The 16292-nt window shown below is 42.3% G+C and overlaps 2 protein-coding genes across 6 annotated transcripts in view; one reads left to right on the top strand and one right to left on the bottom strand.

The window, feature by feature from the left end:
• Positions 1 to 11170, bottom strand: part of WASHC3 (WASH complex subunit 3) — a 33929-nt gene extending 22759 nt beyond the window's left edge. Inside the window, exons 1-4 of one of the 4 annotated variants that reach the window (XM_058673177.1) lie at positions 10996 to 11170; positions 10411 to 10509; positions 7395 to 7460; positions 3760 to 3858 (exon numbers count right to left, since the gene is read on the bottom strand). In XM_058673177.1, coding sequence (XP_058529160.1) covers positions 3760 to 3858; positions 7395 to 7460; positions 10411 to 10509; positions 10996 to 11046 — 315 coding nt within the window. In that variant the 5' untranslated portion in view covers positions 11047 to 11170. The remainder of the gene's footprint in view (positions 1 to 3759; positions 3859 to 7394; positions 7461 to 10410; positions 10510 to 10995) is intronic. The other 3 variants (XM_058673176.1, XM_004589605.3, XM_004589604.3) reach the window with 3 other exon arrangements.
• A 119-nt stretch (positions 11171 to 11289) lies between these two features.
• On the top strand, positions 11290 to 15337 carry LOC105942078 (serine/arginine-rich splicing factor 1-like). 2 transcript variants are annotated; one of them, XR_001168313.2, is made up of 3 exons: positions 11290 to 11515; positions 12574 to 13922; positions 14822 to 15337. XR_001168313.2 is itself a non-coding variant. In XM_058673175.1 (2 exons), the coding sequence occupies exon 2, from the start codon at positions 12655 to 12657 to the stop codon at positions 13399 to 13401; it is 747 nt and encodes a 248-aa protein (XP_058529158.1). In that variant the 5' UTR covers positions 11290 to 11515; positions 12574 to 12654; the 3' UTR covers positions 13402 to 15337. The 2 variants fall into 2 exon arrangements, 1 of the variants encoding a protein (XP_058529158.1); XM_058673175.1 differs by having other exon boundaries at positions 12574 to 15337.
• Positions 15338 to 16292: the final 955 nt, after the last annotated feature.

Here is a 16292-nt window from a genome sequence, read left to right as displayed (position 1 = left end):
TCCTGTCATTAATAAAGGACACAGGTATATAACATTTGAATTTTCTATTAAATTACAAATTTAGAATCACTTTTGTGAATACCATTATCAGCACATAAGCATTATGAGGAAATTCTTTAATAAATGAACTCAATTCTGTATCTCAGTATTTAAGATTAAATGCATATAAATTAGTATATATCTTCCTTTGTTCTTTAAAATGAATTTTTCTTAAATAACTGAAATACAATTTAATCTGTCAAAAATTCTGAAACATCCAAAAATTTTCAAGTTTTTCCAATTATATGATACCAAGTATTACAAAAGTGAGTGTATCTATATTTAAACCTACATGTTTATCTCTGTGTATACTTACCTGCATTATATGTAAATACAAAAATTCAAAACATTACTAATAAAGCACAAAATTTAAATGTATCCAAGTATGTTTTTACAAATAGATTTCAACTCAGCTATTAACTCTGTCCTAATAACCAAGACCTCAGCAAGGTTTAATTACATGATGCCTTACAACTTGGCTATCTGGACAACCAACTAAATCCTCCGTCACATCTCTCAACTGCCCTTCATTTTATTCTCAAATCAACTTCAATCTGTACAATTGGATGTTCTATTACAAATACTAAAATGTGAACCATGAACTTAAAGTTGCATAAAAAAATGTGTACAAAAACCCTTTTGACTCAAGGATAGATTAGAGATGGTGATAAATGGATGACTTTCCCTAAAAATATCTAATTACTATTTATCTGACTACTGAGATGACAGTAAGGCAAATGGAAACTTAGTGTTAAGCCTATTTCGAAAATATTTCACATAACAAGCTAGTAACAATGAAGGAGGAATGTGAAGTGACTTACATATTAAGAACATAGCGAACAGTTTATTAAACTATTAAACTACCAATACTTATCAGTTTTAAAATCAATCATACAATTTTATTATTTTTTAAATTAAGTAGCCAACAGATCTTTATAAATCATCTAGGGAAATTAATGTCCAATGTTAGAATAAAACTGTCAGAGCTATATCAGATCACTTGTGAAGCAAATTAGGAAATTTATCTGTGATTATTGTATTAAATTTTTGATGACACATCTTAGGCAAAGACTAACACAACAGCTTAAGTTTTAAAATCCAAGTATGTATCATAGATGAAATTTAAATCAGCACTTGGGAGAAAGTCATGGTCAAAGACAGATCATACTTAAAAGCTCTGGAGAACTATATGACAATGCTACCAAAGAATGAATGAGTGGAAACATTATATTAATATTGTTTACAGATGTCATTTCAGAAAAAGGGTGGTCTTTGTAGACAAGCTTGTCAGACACCCCTACAACAGCTAGAATTCCACATGAACTTTATATAAAAAACACATTCCATCATAATGGAATTCATTATATAAATTAAACTGAGGTTACATTTTCTAATATCTAAGTGTAGCATAAATGATCACTGAATTCATTTCTTAAATAATACTATATCTAAACACAATTATTCCTTGATATTCATGGGGGATTGGTGCCAAGAAACCCCAAGGATACCAAAGACCATATATGCTCAAAGCCCTTAAATGAAATGGTGTAGTTCTTCCATACAACTCATACTATTCTTCCATATATTTTATAATGCAAAATAGCTGTTCACGCTTATTGTTCAGAAAATTTTATTTAAAAGTCTGTACATAATCAGTACAGGCACAATTAAAACAATATTTCTGAACTACAGACAGCTGAGTCCATAGATGCAGAACACAGAACCCACTGTACAAGGTGCTCTCCACAGGGCTTCACACATCTTCATTATGTTTAATGAACTGAAAGCCGGTACCAGAGATGGTATAATGTAATACAGCAGATATGAGCTAGATTTCTTGGCAGTAGGTTGCCTGGCTTAAATGTCAGCTCTTACGTTACTGTTTGACCTTCAGCAATTAATTTAAGCCTCTGTGTACCTTACATGACACATGTATAAACAAGGATTGTTTATAAGTGTTTAAATCATATTTAACATGGGTTATGTTATAGAAATCACCTAGACATGCAAGCCATGGCAAAAAGTAAGCATACTTCAAGTCTTAGCTATTGTGATTACCAACATCATTGTGATCTGAAAAAATACCAAATCTAGGCAAAAATGAAGACTTAAATTACATTGGAAGTTAGTCGTTTAGTGATTACTTGAGTTTGGATTTTGTTACCCAACTGAGAAACAGCAGCGTTTCCATTCTCTGTGAACAAATGAGCTGTAAACTTTACAGACAAATGGTATATCTATTATCCGTAGCTCTTAAATTTCAAGAGCCTAAAACTACCTAGGGAATGTGTGAAAATGTAGATTGATTCAGTAGTTTTGGAGGGCAGGCTGAGATGCCTCAAATCTAACAAATACTCAGCCTAGGCCCTTGCACCTGGTCCAAGAGGCATCCCTGAGTAGCAGGGGTCAGATGGACAACAGAACTATGGTTCGCTGTAATGTGTATAATAAAAGCACTGATTTTTATAAAATTAAAGAATGTCAAGACTTTTCAGAAATGACTCAAGGATTTATGGTGAGTAAAATGATATATCTGAGATTCATTTAGGGAAATAACAAAAAAAGATGAAGCAATTGTGGGAAAAAAAACTCTTAACTAGTGAATTCAGGAATGGGGTATATGAGTATTCATTATTTTGTTTTGTGTATGTTTCAAAATTCTACATTGAACATTTCACAGCTATGTTCTCATAGGAACTTAGACTGATCTTGGTTTTTACAGGTAAAGAAAATGTTAACTGCAGGAAGCCTTTCAAAATTAAAAAAAAAATTTTTTTCACTCCAAAAAAACCCATAATCTTTCAAGTTTTTACAATCTTCACATTAAAACTTAGTTTCGGGCCTGGCGTGACAGCGTAGGGGTTAAAGTCCTCCCCTTGCACATGCTGGGATCCCATATGGTCGCCGGTTCTCCCATCCAAGTACTAACCAGGCCCAACTCTGCTTAGCTTCCGAGATCAAAGGAGATTGGGCGTGTTCAGGGCAGTATGGCCGTAGACATATGGTCGAGGGTTCTAATCCCGGCAGCCCTGTTTCCAATCCAGCTCCCTGCTTGTGGCCTGGGAAGGCAGTCGAGGACGGCCCAAAATCTTGGGACCCTGCACCCGCGTGGGAGACCCGGAAGAGCCCCTGGCTTCGGACTAGCTCAGCTCCAGCCTTTGCGGTCAGCTGGGGAGTGAATCAGCGGACAGAAAATCTTCCTTACTGTCTCTCCTCCTCTCTGTATATCTGCCTCTCCAATAAAAATAGATAAATTGGGCCTGGCGGCGTGGCCTAGCGGCTAAAGTCCTCACCTTGAACGCGCCGGGATTCCATATGGGTGCCAGTTCTAATCCCAGCAGCCCCAATTCCCATCCAACTCCCTGTTTGTGACCTGGGAAAGCAGTCGAGGACTGCCAAGATCCTTGGGATCCTGTACACGCGTGGGAAACCCGGAAGAGGTTCCAGGTTCCCAGCTTTGGATTGGCACAGCACCAGCTGTTGAGGTCACTTGGGGAGTGAATCATCGGACGGAAGATCTCACCATCTGTCTCTCCTCCTCTCTGTATATCTGACTTTGCAATAAAAATAAATCTTCAAAAAAATAAATAAATAAATCTTAAAAACAAAACAAAACAAAACTTAGTTTCACCCACTTTTCTTCCTTCCAACCTGCTAGGTAGGTCTACCAGGCACAGTGAAGGAGAGCTGCTCCTGCTTCCTGGACCTTAAAAGACTTACCTGTGATGGCTCCAGCGCAGTTTCCGAACGTGAGTCATCTGTGACACTTAAAGTAGATACTTCAAATCTGACTTCATCAAGGCCTGGGATGGAAGACAACTGAGAAAAGAAACTCAGTGTTGGCGTCTCAGGACAGCATTAGGAGCATAATTTCATGCTATGATTTTTTTACATGTGTATTTTCTAACAGTTATCTTAAGTTTATGCAACTTTTTTAGGTTTATAATCTCTCATCTTTAATTTTCCACATCACAAACTAAAAGTGAATTACAATGACAAAATGCTTTTGAAGAATTTTTCAAAAATTAAATTTTCCTTAACCACTCCTTTCTCCCAAATTATTCTTAAAATACTGAGAATCTTATTGTGTAAGTACTGAAAGTATGGGGTTTTGTAGTCAGATTGCATAGTATTAAGTTCTAGTTCAACCACTTGCAAGCTGGGACATTTTGTCAATCTCCCATGTCTCGATAAGACGCTCATCAGGAAAGTGGGGACTCAGAGGAAGTGCCTTACAAAGCTATTGTAAAATTTCACTAAAAATGCTTTGTAACCAAAAGATCTTTGGTGCATATTTAAACTATTTGGGGTATGATGGAACTCTTGTCTTTACACTTTAATGTATAACATAGCTCATTCTTTTGTCTTTGTTCAAACGTTTACTGCTGAATATTACTAAAATAGATTTCTTGTGTATTAAAAACTGGGCATACCATCAGCGACTGAACACAAAATGGGTAAGCACTTCAACCTAAAATCATGAAGCATATCAGGTTAACGTCTCATGAAGTATGCTAACCCTTTTCAACCCCAATTTCATCTTGCCATCAATGATAAATGTTTTTTCAGATGTTTGGTTAACCTAGGGAATAAACCATGGCCATGGAAAAAAAGCTAACTTGTTCAAATGGAAACCTAATATGTGACCCTGGACTCACCTCCATGAGAATTCCTCAAACATTCAAATGAGTCAGACACTCACAACAAAGATGAAAAAATTTGATGGTAATACGGGCTCAAGTAGGATTACTCATTGAGAACTGCTGACAGCTATCACTTCTCTAACACAGTGACTATGGGCCCGTGTCAGGCAGGTATGGCTGCTAGAATAATGAACATGTTCATGGCCAGGTATCCTGAACTTCAAGCAAGAGAAATGTGAGAGGAACACTTGTTGAAGTCCCTACACTGCATTCTGGTCATAATTCTAAAAAGACTAATACCATTTTTCCCTCTACATACATATTCAATAAATAATTTCAAGGCTAAATTTCCTGGGGTAAAAGGGCAAAGTCACTTGAAAAATGTCTGTTCATTTCTTTTGCCCATTTCTTCGCAGGTTTTTTTTTTTTTTAACTTTCCCTGGGTTTCTAAAACTCTTTGTAAATCCTGGATATTAGTTCCCTATCACTTGTGTAGTACGCAAAAATTTTCTCCCATTCTGTTGGTTGCTTCATTGAAAAGAAAGAACAGATTCAAATGGCTAACAGACTTATGAAAAGATGCTCAGGCTCCCTAGCCATAAGGGAGACACAAATGAAAATTTCATTGAGGTACCACCTAACTCCAGTGAGACTGGCCTACATTCAGAATTCTACTAGCAACACCTGCTGGTGTGGATCTGGGGAGAAAGGTATCCTCCATCACTGCTGGTGGGAGTGCACTCTAATGCAACCACTATGGAAATCAGTATGGAGAGTGCTTAAAGAATTGCAAATAAACCAGCCACATGACCTGGCTATCCTGCTCCTAGGAATATACCCAAAGGAAATGAAAACTGCATATGAGAAGGTCTGTAATCCTATATTTGCAGCATCACAATCTACAATAGCAAAGACATGGACACAATCTAGATGCCCGTCCAAAAATGAGTGGTTAAACAAACTGTGGTATGTCTACTCCACGGAAAATTACTCAGCCATTAAAGAGAATGAAATTATTTCATTTGCAACTAGATGGTCCCAACTAAAGACCATTATGCTAGAGAAATCAGTCAATTCCAAAAAGACAAATGCCATGTGTACTCCCTAATATGAGGAAATCATCAAGCAAACTGGAATGTATAGTGATAGAAAAATAGACTAACACATCCAGATGTGAAGACAATGCCACATGCATCTCTACTTCCAAATCAAAGATGGGCTCCCAATGAAACGTTTGGACATGTCTAGACAACGGGATGCTGGACTGTCTGACATTGTCTGTACCAGTAATGTCGGGACACACTTACATAACAGACTGATGGAATTATAACTCCTTATGTAGGACTATACTAATGTAACAATATGGGAAAATCAGCCAGGGGGTGCAATTGCAGGGGGGCGGAAATCTCAGACTTTACAGAATTGTACCATAAAATTCAAAATTTAAAATAAAAATCTTAAAAAAAAGGGCAAAGTCACAAATAAAGGTGTATCCATTACCTGACAGGCAGGGAAAAGATACATCATGCTTTAAAAAACCTAATTAAATTAAATATGGCACTGTCATTTATCAAATCTTTTAGTTCAAAATAGCATTCTATTTTTCCTGATCATCTCTTAAAATCCATGATATCAAAATAGGTACCGTTACATATCTCTACTTCCAAAAAACAGCAGGATTCCCTATAAAATATTTAAATATATCTTTAAAGTATATTATGTTTTGTACCTTTCTCTATGCCTAGCAGGATACAATACATTTAAACAGCAGAACCTTAAACGTATACCTGTTACTATGGGGGTAACTACTGTGATAATTTGTAGACAAACGGCTGGAGGGAAGTAGGAAGGGAAAATGGGGATCGGAGGGATGAACTCCTACGTCGACAAAACCATATTGTGGAAAATAACAATAATAAAAATAAAATCAGGATCAGTTCAACAGCTGATTAAAAGAAAATTACTTCATTTTAACAGTAAAAAAGAATGGGTTCTGTTACTTGGCACTTGAAAATTATCTGGGGCCCGGCGGCGTGGCCTAGCGGCTAAAGTCCTCGCCTTGAACACACCGGGATCCCATATGGGCGCTGGTTCTAATCCCGGCAGCTCCACTTCCCATCCAGCTCCCTGCTTGTGGCCTGGGAAAGCAGTCGAGGATGGCCCAAAGCATTGGGACCCTGTACCCTCATGGGAGACCCGGAACAGGTTCCAGGTTCCCGGCATCGGATCAGCGCGCACCAGCCGTTGTGGTCACTTGGGGAGTGAATCATCGGACGGAGATCTTCCTCTCTGTCTCTCCTCCTCTCTGTATATCTGACTTTGTAATAAAAAAATTAATAAATCTTTAAAAAAAAAGAAAATTATCTGATCTGATCTCTGAATTTTGCACTGGAGACATCTAAAGTGTTTTTTTTTTTTTTACAACAGTGTAAAGTAATTTGGAATTTCCCATCAAGGAAGTTAACTGTGTAACAGTACAGCTGGTTAACATATTATTTACATTATTTTTTGAATAATATAATGAAAGGAATCTAAAGCCATGCATACACTTAAATAGACTTGGCTAATGCTTCACAGTGAATAACAGAACACCACACCACTTCATAGACGCAGCAGATAAGTGGAGTTCATTTTCAAATGCAATGAAAGTATGACTGAAAAAACTGGCATACACATTGTGGTTTATACTACAAATTATTCAGAAATACAAACCTTTGCGTCTAAAATATTGAGAGTTGTTTCAATCTGCTGGATACGTAGAGAAAGGGTTGCCAGTTTCTGAAAAATAAAAATTTAGAGACAAGAATAAAGTCCGTGGTTAACGCTGTAGTTCAACGGGCTAAGTCGCTGTGTGGCACGCTGGCATTCTATATCAGAGCGTGATTTGAGCTCCAGTTGCTGGCTTCGTCTCCAGCTCCCTGCTAACGCACCCAGGGAAGCAGCAGAGCACGACGGAAGTCTTTGGCCCCCTTCCCCCATGGGAGAGACCTGGATGGAGCTCCAGGCTCCTGGCTTTGTCTTTACCTAGCCCCAGTCATTGTAGCCATTTGAGAAGTCATGAGCAGATAAAAGATCTCTCTGTCACCTCACCCTTCAAATACAGAAATCTTTTAAAAACGAAACAGAGTCTTTAAACACAAGTTTGAAAATAAAAGCAATTATGATTTAAATATGTGTCACTTTTTGATAAACTAATGTCCAAATCCATGGCTAGCAATGGAAACTCAACTCAAGTATCTATCCAGGATCTTAGCCAAAAGGCCGAGAAGCGATGAAACTCAAGTGTCTAATTGTCTTCATTAGAATATTTCACAGATATTTCATAAAATAATATTCACTGACAAAGAAAACTCATTTTCAACTTTAGCAAACTCACCGTTAAGCAGTAAACAATCATAGGGGTTGGCATATCAACCCAAACTAGCGAATCTTTAGGTCATTGCTATAGCCCCAATTGCTGGAATAATACCTGACACTTAATAGGTGCATAATTATTACTGGATGACGAATGAAGGAATTCTTCATTGAAAACAAGAATAAAAAGTAGGCTAGAGAACCTGGAACAGACTCTACTCTTAAAATTACTTAGATAGACAAGCATTCTATAATTAATCCCAAATTCACAGTCTCAAGTTTGAAGTGTAAAAGGGCAAAACAGTAATATAAAATTTAAATGTAAGCAATTCTCTCCTACACACACACACACGCGTCCTCCAAAATCTGATGCAAATGCAAAATCTGTACCAAAATAAACATACTTTAATTCCATTTTCTATAGACTTTTTAAAGTACCCTCCAGTGGATATGTGTGTGCATCCCCACACAAATAAAAATATCATCATAAAGTACAATCCATAATATTTGTTTAAAACCTCCTAATTTTTTTTGCTTTTTTACATTCTTTTTTTTTTTAATTATTATTCCATGATACAGTTCCACAGGCTCCAGCATTTCCCTTGCCCCCTTTCCCAAAGCCCTGTTCCCCCTCCCACCAATAATTTCCCCCATGTCATACTCCTTCACAATCAGGTATAAGTCCATCATTCCGCTATTTAAGCGTATCCTGACACTGCAGGCATGGACAATGGCAGAGTCCAGCATCCTGTTGTCAAGATACATTCAACAGTTTCATCGGGAGTCCATAAACCCTTCTAATTGCAAACACTGTTATACTTGGTCACACAGTCCATGAAGGTTGGCCAGTTCCCGATCTGGCAGACACACAGTATTCAGACTGCTTTCTAGGTTTTTGTTAAGACTCTGAATAATAAGCAGGACTTCAATATCCTGAGAAATGATCGTTTTTGTCAACAACCAGAAAGAGTACATAATCTGAAGCTGGCCACAGAGAAAGCAATTCTTTAAGGTATGCTTATTTTTAAAATGGGCATTTTATATTAGGAAGTTTTATTAGAAAGAAAATATTAGAGGCTGCTACAGTGGCTTGCAGAAGATTCTCTGCCAGCAGCGCCAGCTTCCCATATGGGCACGTTGGTTCCTGTTCCTACAACTCCACTTTTTTTTTTTTTTAATATTTATTTATTTATTTTGGAAAGGCAGATTTACAGAGAGAAGGAGAGACAGAGAAAGAGCTTGCATCCGTTGGTTCACAAAGGGGTGTGACAGCTGGAGCTGAGCCAATCTAAAGCCAGGAGTGGCCTGGGAAAGCAGCGAAGGATGGGTCAATGTTTGGGCACCTGTCCCCTCATGGGAGGCCTGGCTCCCAGCTTTGGAGTAGGTCAGCTCCGGCCATTGTGGCCTCTGGGAAAGTGAACCAGCAGATTCAAGACCTGTATTTCCCTCAATGTGTAAATCAGCCTTTCCAATAAGACCAATAATTTTTTTTTAAGAAAAATTCTAGAATCTTTCTTTTATGACACCAAAGCTAATTTTACCCTTTACTGCTACAATTTGCTCATGTGGAGGCTTTTATATAAGCAAGAGTAGGTTAATATAATGCATCATGGCTGGCAGTGGGCTTCTGATATAGTTAATGAAACGTGTCAGCGCTTGCAGTGGGCTCGGATCTGGTGGGGATGTCACCACGCCTGTGTTCTATGTCAAAATGCTCAGAGCTCCAGCTCTGTGTCTGACCTGACCTTTGAGCTAATGCGCACCCTGGAAACTGGCTGATGGCTCAAGTATATGAGTTCCTGTCACTCAAGGGGGACACTCAGATTGGGTTGTGGACTTAATCAATGAGCATATTTTTTTTCTTCTGTCTTACTGGGAAACCAGGAAAGATTTTGCTGCTTAGTGGCCAGTGTTGTGGTAGAGCTGTGGCCCAGCTCATTAAGCATGTACTTTGGATGCCGGCACCCCATACACACTGCAGTATCAGATGGGGTCCTAGCTCTTGAACTTCTGTTTCCTGGTAATGTTCCTGGGAAGGCGGCAGCAGATGACCCACGCATATGGGCCCCTGCCCACTGTGTGCGAAGACCAGGAACCTCGTCTCTTCCCACGGCAACCCCCATCATTCTCTGCCCTTTGTCTTTGAATGAACTCTATACATTTTGAGGAAAAAAGGTTCCGAGAATTAGATTTAAAAAAAAAAGCTTAAAAACAAGATCCCATGTTCATCGGATTGCTGAGTCAGCAGAGCTTGGGGCTGGGCTGATCCCCCAACCGTGTGGTAGGAGCGCCTATAGGGGAACACAGGCTCCTAGGCACGGGCAGCCGCCCCAGAGCCATGTGACTCTCCTCCACCCCGCATCACAGGACCTACCTCCTCACACACGGTAGAAAAGCGGTTGAGGAACTGCACAGTGTGCACCACAAACTGGTTTAGAAAGGCCACCGTTCTCTTCTGTTGAATAGCAGGCACCTGTGTCGTGTAAAAACAAACAGGTCTGGGCAGAAGGAACGCAGGCCGGCCAACCCCTCGACTCAGGCCTCCCGCTGGGACATTGTGTTATGTGACGTGAATTTGTAGGACTGTCAAGCTTGTTTTCCTCAACGGGGGTGTCTCGTGGCAAAGTTTGAGGACGGGGCTCTAGATCCACCAGGACGACGTCTATAACGCCAAACTTGGGGACTAACTAAAGCATTTGGTTCAAAGGTCGCAGCCAGTCGCCATCTCCGGCGGGGAAGCTATGGCTGAAGGCGCACACGCCTCGCCTAATCCCTGTTCCAGGAAGGTGCACCGCGGCGCCCTCTCTCCCTGGTCGGCAGAAGGGTTTCGGGCCAGTTTGGGGCCTGGGGAAGTTGGGGTGAAGGGGAGGGGGTCTCCCTAGGTTCCGGATAAACATCGATTCCCCGGCCTCCTTCTCCTCCCCGGCCGCCGGAAGTTCAACTCGGTCTTTTTACAAACCTTGGTCAGGTCTATGCCTGACCCCATGAGGGGAAGCCCGTCCTCATCCATCTCCTCGGCGGGCGGGAGACCTAATTTACCCACAAATCCCTCCCCGAGAGAGCCCGCCCAAGCCGGTAATGGCGTGCCCTACACCTCCTCCAGTCACCGCCTCCGAGGGCCTGACCCGCCGGAAGAAAACGCCTCCTCGCCAATCACACCTCGTTCAGGGAGCGCGCCACTTCCGCCGCGCATTCTGGGAAGGGTAGTTTTTGGTCCAGATTGTGACATCATCACTTCCGGGGGGCCGCCTGCCGCCAGTCCGTCTTCCTGGATAGTAAATTCTTAAAACAGCGTGGAGGGGCCGAAAGCACGGCCAAGAATTGGCACGTTTGAAGTTATTCGTACTTAGTCCTGTCTGTCTGTAAACAGCTGTGTCACTCGAACAACTTTTTTTTGTTTTGAATCCTACTAATTTGCTAGGCCTGCGGGAAATATTGAGTCAGATAGAGCCAGCTGAACTGGAGACTGCTGTTCTCAGGTAAGACCTGTTTGCAAAGAGCTTTAGCCTTATGATAAGCTGTGGCAGGTGCTGCAGGTGCGGCGCAAACCTGTGCAGCTGACCGACGGATGGACGTGTCATCCAAAAGAGGGCCACAGCGATTCCAAAAAACCGTTGCACCTGCAATTCGAAGAGCCTGGCTCGGATTGTGACCGTGCGAAAACGGTTTCCCAGCACTGCTCCCCGGAGCAAAATCCCCTAACGAGGGGTTGAAACCCGTGCTCTGTGCCAGTCGGTTCGCTCCACGTGGAAAGGTGAAGACTTGGAGAAACACGCAGTGTAGGTCAGACACACGTGGCAGGCAGAAGTGCAAACAAAATGCCCGTGAAAGCTGTGGTCGCGCACACACAAGCACGAGTCTCTACCTGGGTCCACCCAGAAACACTGGGACGTCTTCCGTCCTCTGGGGACACGGGAAAAGGGGGCTTCGGAGCCGTCCAGCTTTAACAGGGTGTTAGTGTGTGGTGGCCCTTTATAGGAACGAGGCCCACAGGCCCGACAGGCCCGAGAGGCCCGAGGGAGTGTGATATGTAGGTGAAATGCAAAGTTGTTTGCTTTTTGGCAAAACAGGAAGTCCCAGGAGTGGATGAAGGTAGGAAACGAGGTGTGGGAGAGGAAAAGGCAAGCGGGGGTGAAGGCAGATTAAACTAAATGAGCACCTCTGCTGAATGAATTTAGAAAGCTGAATTTTAACTCGCCTTGCCATTCAGAATTATGAACCAAAGTTTTGAAAATTAATCTTTTTGAAAAATGTATTTCTTGGGAGCAATGTTAAGCCATTTTGTGCCGTTGAGGTCCGTCCCAGTCAGCTCCCTGCTAAGAGAGGGACCAAGTGGTTGGGCCTTTGCCATCCGTGTAGGAGATCTGGAAGAAACTCTGGACTTCTAACTTCAGACCGGCCCTGCCCTGACCTGTATGGTTATCTGGGCAGTGAACCAGCAAATGGAAGATCTCTCCGTGTGTCTGTGTCTCAGTAACTATGCCTTGTAATGAATAAGGAAACCTCGCAATAAAAATTTTAAATGTGTTTATTTCAGTGCTGCTGCCAGCTGACTTGGTGGGAAGGCCTCTCCTGCTCGCGCCCGCGCTCAGCACCGTCGCCGTCGCCCGCCGTCGCCATGTCCAGAGGTGGTGTGAACCGTGGCCCGATGTGGAACAGCGACTGTAGCATCTACGTGGGCAACCTACCCCCGGACATCCGAACCAAGGACATTGAGGCCGTGTTCTACAAGTACGGCGCCATCCGCGACATCGACCTCAAGAACCGCCGCTGGGGCCCGCCCTTCGCCTTCGTCGAGTTCGAGGACCCGCGCGACGCGGAGGACGCGGTGCACGAGCGAGACGGCTACGATTACGACGGCTACCGTCTCCGGGTCGAGTTTCCACGGAGCGGCCGCGGGCCGGGCCGAGGCGGAGGTGCAGGTGGATGGGGCGGAGCGCCCCGAGGCCGCTATGGCCCCCCATCCCGGCGGTCCGACCACCGCGTGGTGGTCTCTGGACTGCCTCCGAGTGGAAGCTGGCAGGATTTGAAGGATCACATGCGCGAGGCAGGCGATATATGTTACGCTGATGTCCACCGAGATGGCACCGGTGTCGTGGAGTTTGTACGGAAAGAAGATATGACCTATGCAGTTCGAAAACTGGACAACACTAAGTTTAGATCTCACGTGGGAGAAACCGCCTACATCCGGGTGAAGGCTGATGGGCCCAGAAGCCCCAGTTCTGGAAGATCTCCATCTCGAAGCCGCCGTCGCAGCCGAAGCCGCAGCAGGAGCAACAGCAGGAGTCGCAGTTACTCCCCGAGCAGAAGCAGAGGGTCACCCCGCTATTCCCCGCGTCATAGCAGATCTCGCTCCCGTACATAAGATGATTGGTTTGGTGACACTTTTTGTAGAACCCATGTTGTATACAATTATCCTTTACTCAGTACAATCTTTTCTTTTCTTTTCTTTTCTTTTCTTTTTTTTTTTTTAAATTCAAACAGTTTTTGTTCAGAGTGGGCTGGTGTTAAATCGCATTCTTGTGTAAAATCCCCTTGCTCCTAACAACTACATTCCCCTCATGCCTTTGATAAATTGTACTTTAAGGGATGTCATAGACAGGATTGTTTAAATTTAGTTCATTCTCCATGCCCTTCAGACTGCGATATTGTGATGTCTGTTTTGCTGATTTGTGTGAACTGGGATGTGGGGGCTGTTTGTGGTTATCTTACCTGGGGACGTTCTTTTGTTTATCTTGCTTTTCACGTGTCTTTCTGTAGACATATCTGAAGAGATGGATTAAGGATGCTTTGGATTAAGGATTGTGGGAGCACATTTCAATCATTTTAGGATGGTCAAACGGAGGATTGAGGAGGAGGAGGATCAGATCAACAATGGAGGCAATGGTATGACTCCAAGTGCTATTGTCCCAGATGAAATTGGCAGTATTGACCTTATACTAAAATACAAGGGTTTAAAAATGAGTGTGTTTACCTCGAAATACTTGCAAACTGCTTCTTAGTGCAGTTACCCTTGGCTACAATTGCAATGCTCTTTACCTGGGCAATTGTGGCATCATTGTATTGCCCATTTGGTAACAATTTATTTTGCTCCCCTCACCCGCTCCCTATTTTTTGGTTTGTTTTAATAGGGAGTAATGTGGGAAGAATTGGTTAATGTGTCACAGAGCTTAGTTCCAACTGTTATTTGTGACCTGCTGTCGCTGTACGTGTGGGTACAGGGTGTCAGTGATTCCAACAAGACAGAGTATAGTATCAATACTGCTAACCCTGCATGTCCTCTGTGTGACTGATAGAGCATTGCTATATCATTTTTTAAAGACAAAATGAAAGCAGAATGTTGAATTCCAGCATTTTGGTGTAGATAATCTAGTCTCACCTTCCCCTTTAAAATAGTATTCATAATTGACTCATGTTTGAAACACTTTAATTTACAAGTTAAATTGCAAATGGGAGCTTTAGATTTAGTTTAGGCTTAGGTGGGTAGCAATACCAGTTAACTTTACAACCGCATAACTTTGCAACCACAAAATCTGTAATGCGCTGTTAAGTAACAAATGTTGGCATTATCCATTGAACTGTAAATATTAGATGCTTCTTCAGTTAGTCTCTATGATGGTTAAGTTTCTAAAGTTTATCTGAACACCATTCAGAAACTTGTTTTGGGGACTTTGCTAGTTATTGATGTACATCTGTGAAATTGATGACAGATATAACTCATTCCCCAGAAACCCTTTTTGACGGCAGTATCTAACATTTTGCCTCCTCTGTTTTGGCTTTGCTAGTTATAAAGGTTTGGACTGGAGAGGGCTCACTGGATCCCAATGCTTGGCGCTGGATCATTGGATTCAAATCATAATGTGGATAAGATACGGAGGATGAATTACAAGGATTCATGGAATGGGATCAGATTTCCAGGAGCATGGGAGTGGATTCCTGCCCCAACCAAACCATATTCATGTGGATTTTTTTTTTATTCAACCTAATTGGCTATATATTCTTGTGAATTTTTAAAATTCCACTTAATTGGCTATTCCAAAGAATTTTTTCCTTTTTTTTCTTTTGATGATTGGAGCCGTTAAGATGCACGACGGAATTGTGTTTTGCATTTTTTGGTAAAAGGAGCAAAGCGAGGACCTGGAGATAATACGCGGGAGCAATCTCCTTGGAAGGATTGTGCACGAGTAGATGGTAAACGTTCAAGGGGCAAAGGGAGGTTTGTTGAAAATAGTAATCAGTAAGTCACTTCTAAATTTAAATAAAGCAAAATTGAAGTTGAAAAATAAGTAGGTTTCCAATTAGCTGTTGCTGTTTTTCTTTGAAAAAAAATAAACATTTTAAAAAAATGTATTTATTTCTTTGAAAAGGAGACACAGAACTATCTCCCCTCTACTGGTTCACTCCCCAGATGCCTGCGGTAGCTGTGGCTGCACCAGACCGACTCCATCCGGGCTTCCTGCACGGGTGGCAGGGCACCGACCTCCTGAGCTGCTTGACCTGCTCCCCCCAGGGGGCTGCAAGAGGGAGCACAGCCAGCCCTGGAGCCCAGGTGCTCTGTTGCGGGATCTGGGCATCCCCAGAAGCATCTTAGCTGCTATGTCAAATCCCTGCCTCTGCACATGGCCTCTGTAGGTGATGCAAGTCATTTAAATGTTCTGAGCAAGAATGACATCAGATTTGTTAACAAGTTAAATGGTGTGGTAGATATTTACCGGAGAGGAAGAGAGACAGACATCTATCAAGATGGAATTCCCATCCACACTGGGTCCCTCCCCAAAGGCCCGCAAAGCCACCGAGCAGGGCCAAAACCAAAAACTGGGAACTCGGGGTCTCCTTTGTGGCATGAACACAACTGAGCTATTATTGCTAAGGAAATGCCTACCCCTCTGTTGATATGTTTAGCAGCCTTCCATGAGTCGCAGATGTCTTTAATGACACCCAGATTTAAAATCCACATCTCAGATCCAATTGAGGAATCACTCAATGGTGATACCTAACAAAATCTTTTTTAGTAATAAGACCTGGGTGGGGGAAGCAGGCATTGTGATGCAGCAGGTTGGATTGCCACTTGGTACAATATCCCATTCCATCCTATACTGGGTTCTTGACTGAGTCCTGCCTGTGCTTTCTGCGAACGCTGAAACAGAATGGTGGGAAGAGCAGCAGATGGAAGGTAGGCCTGCTTTCCTGCCGCCCATGTGATGGGCCTGGATGCGTCACTCCCTGTCTGAATCCTGATTCATGTGGGAATATTCA

This window comes from Ochotona princeps, chromosome 15 (genome assembly GCF_030435755.1).
Source record: "Ochotona princeps isolate mOchPri1 chromosome 15, mOchPri1.hap1, whole genome shotgun sequence".
In the NCBI taxonomy this organism is placed as follows: domain Eukaryota; kingdom Metazoa; phylum Chordata; class Mammalia; order Lagomorpha; family Ochotonidae; genus Ochotona; species Ochotona princeps.
This window is presented reverse-complemented; position numbering and strand designations above follow the sequence as displayed.

What these genes read in the sequence shown, in the direction of transcription:
- LOC105942078 (XM_058673175.1), top strand. Translation starts at nt 12,655, where the DNA reads ATGTCCAGAGGTGGTGTGAACCGTGGCCCGATGTGGAACAGCGACTGT.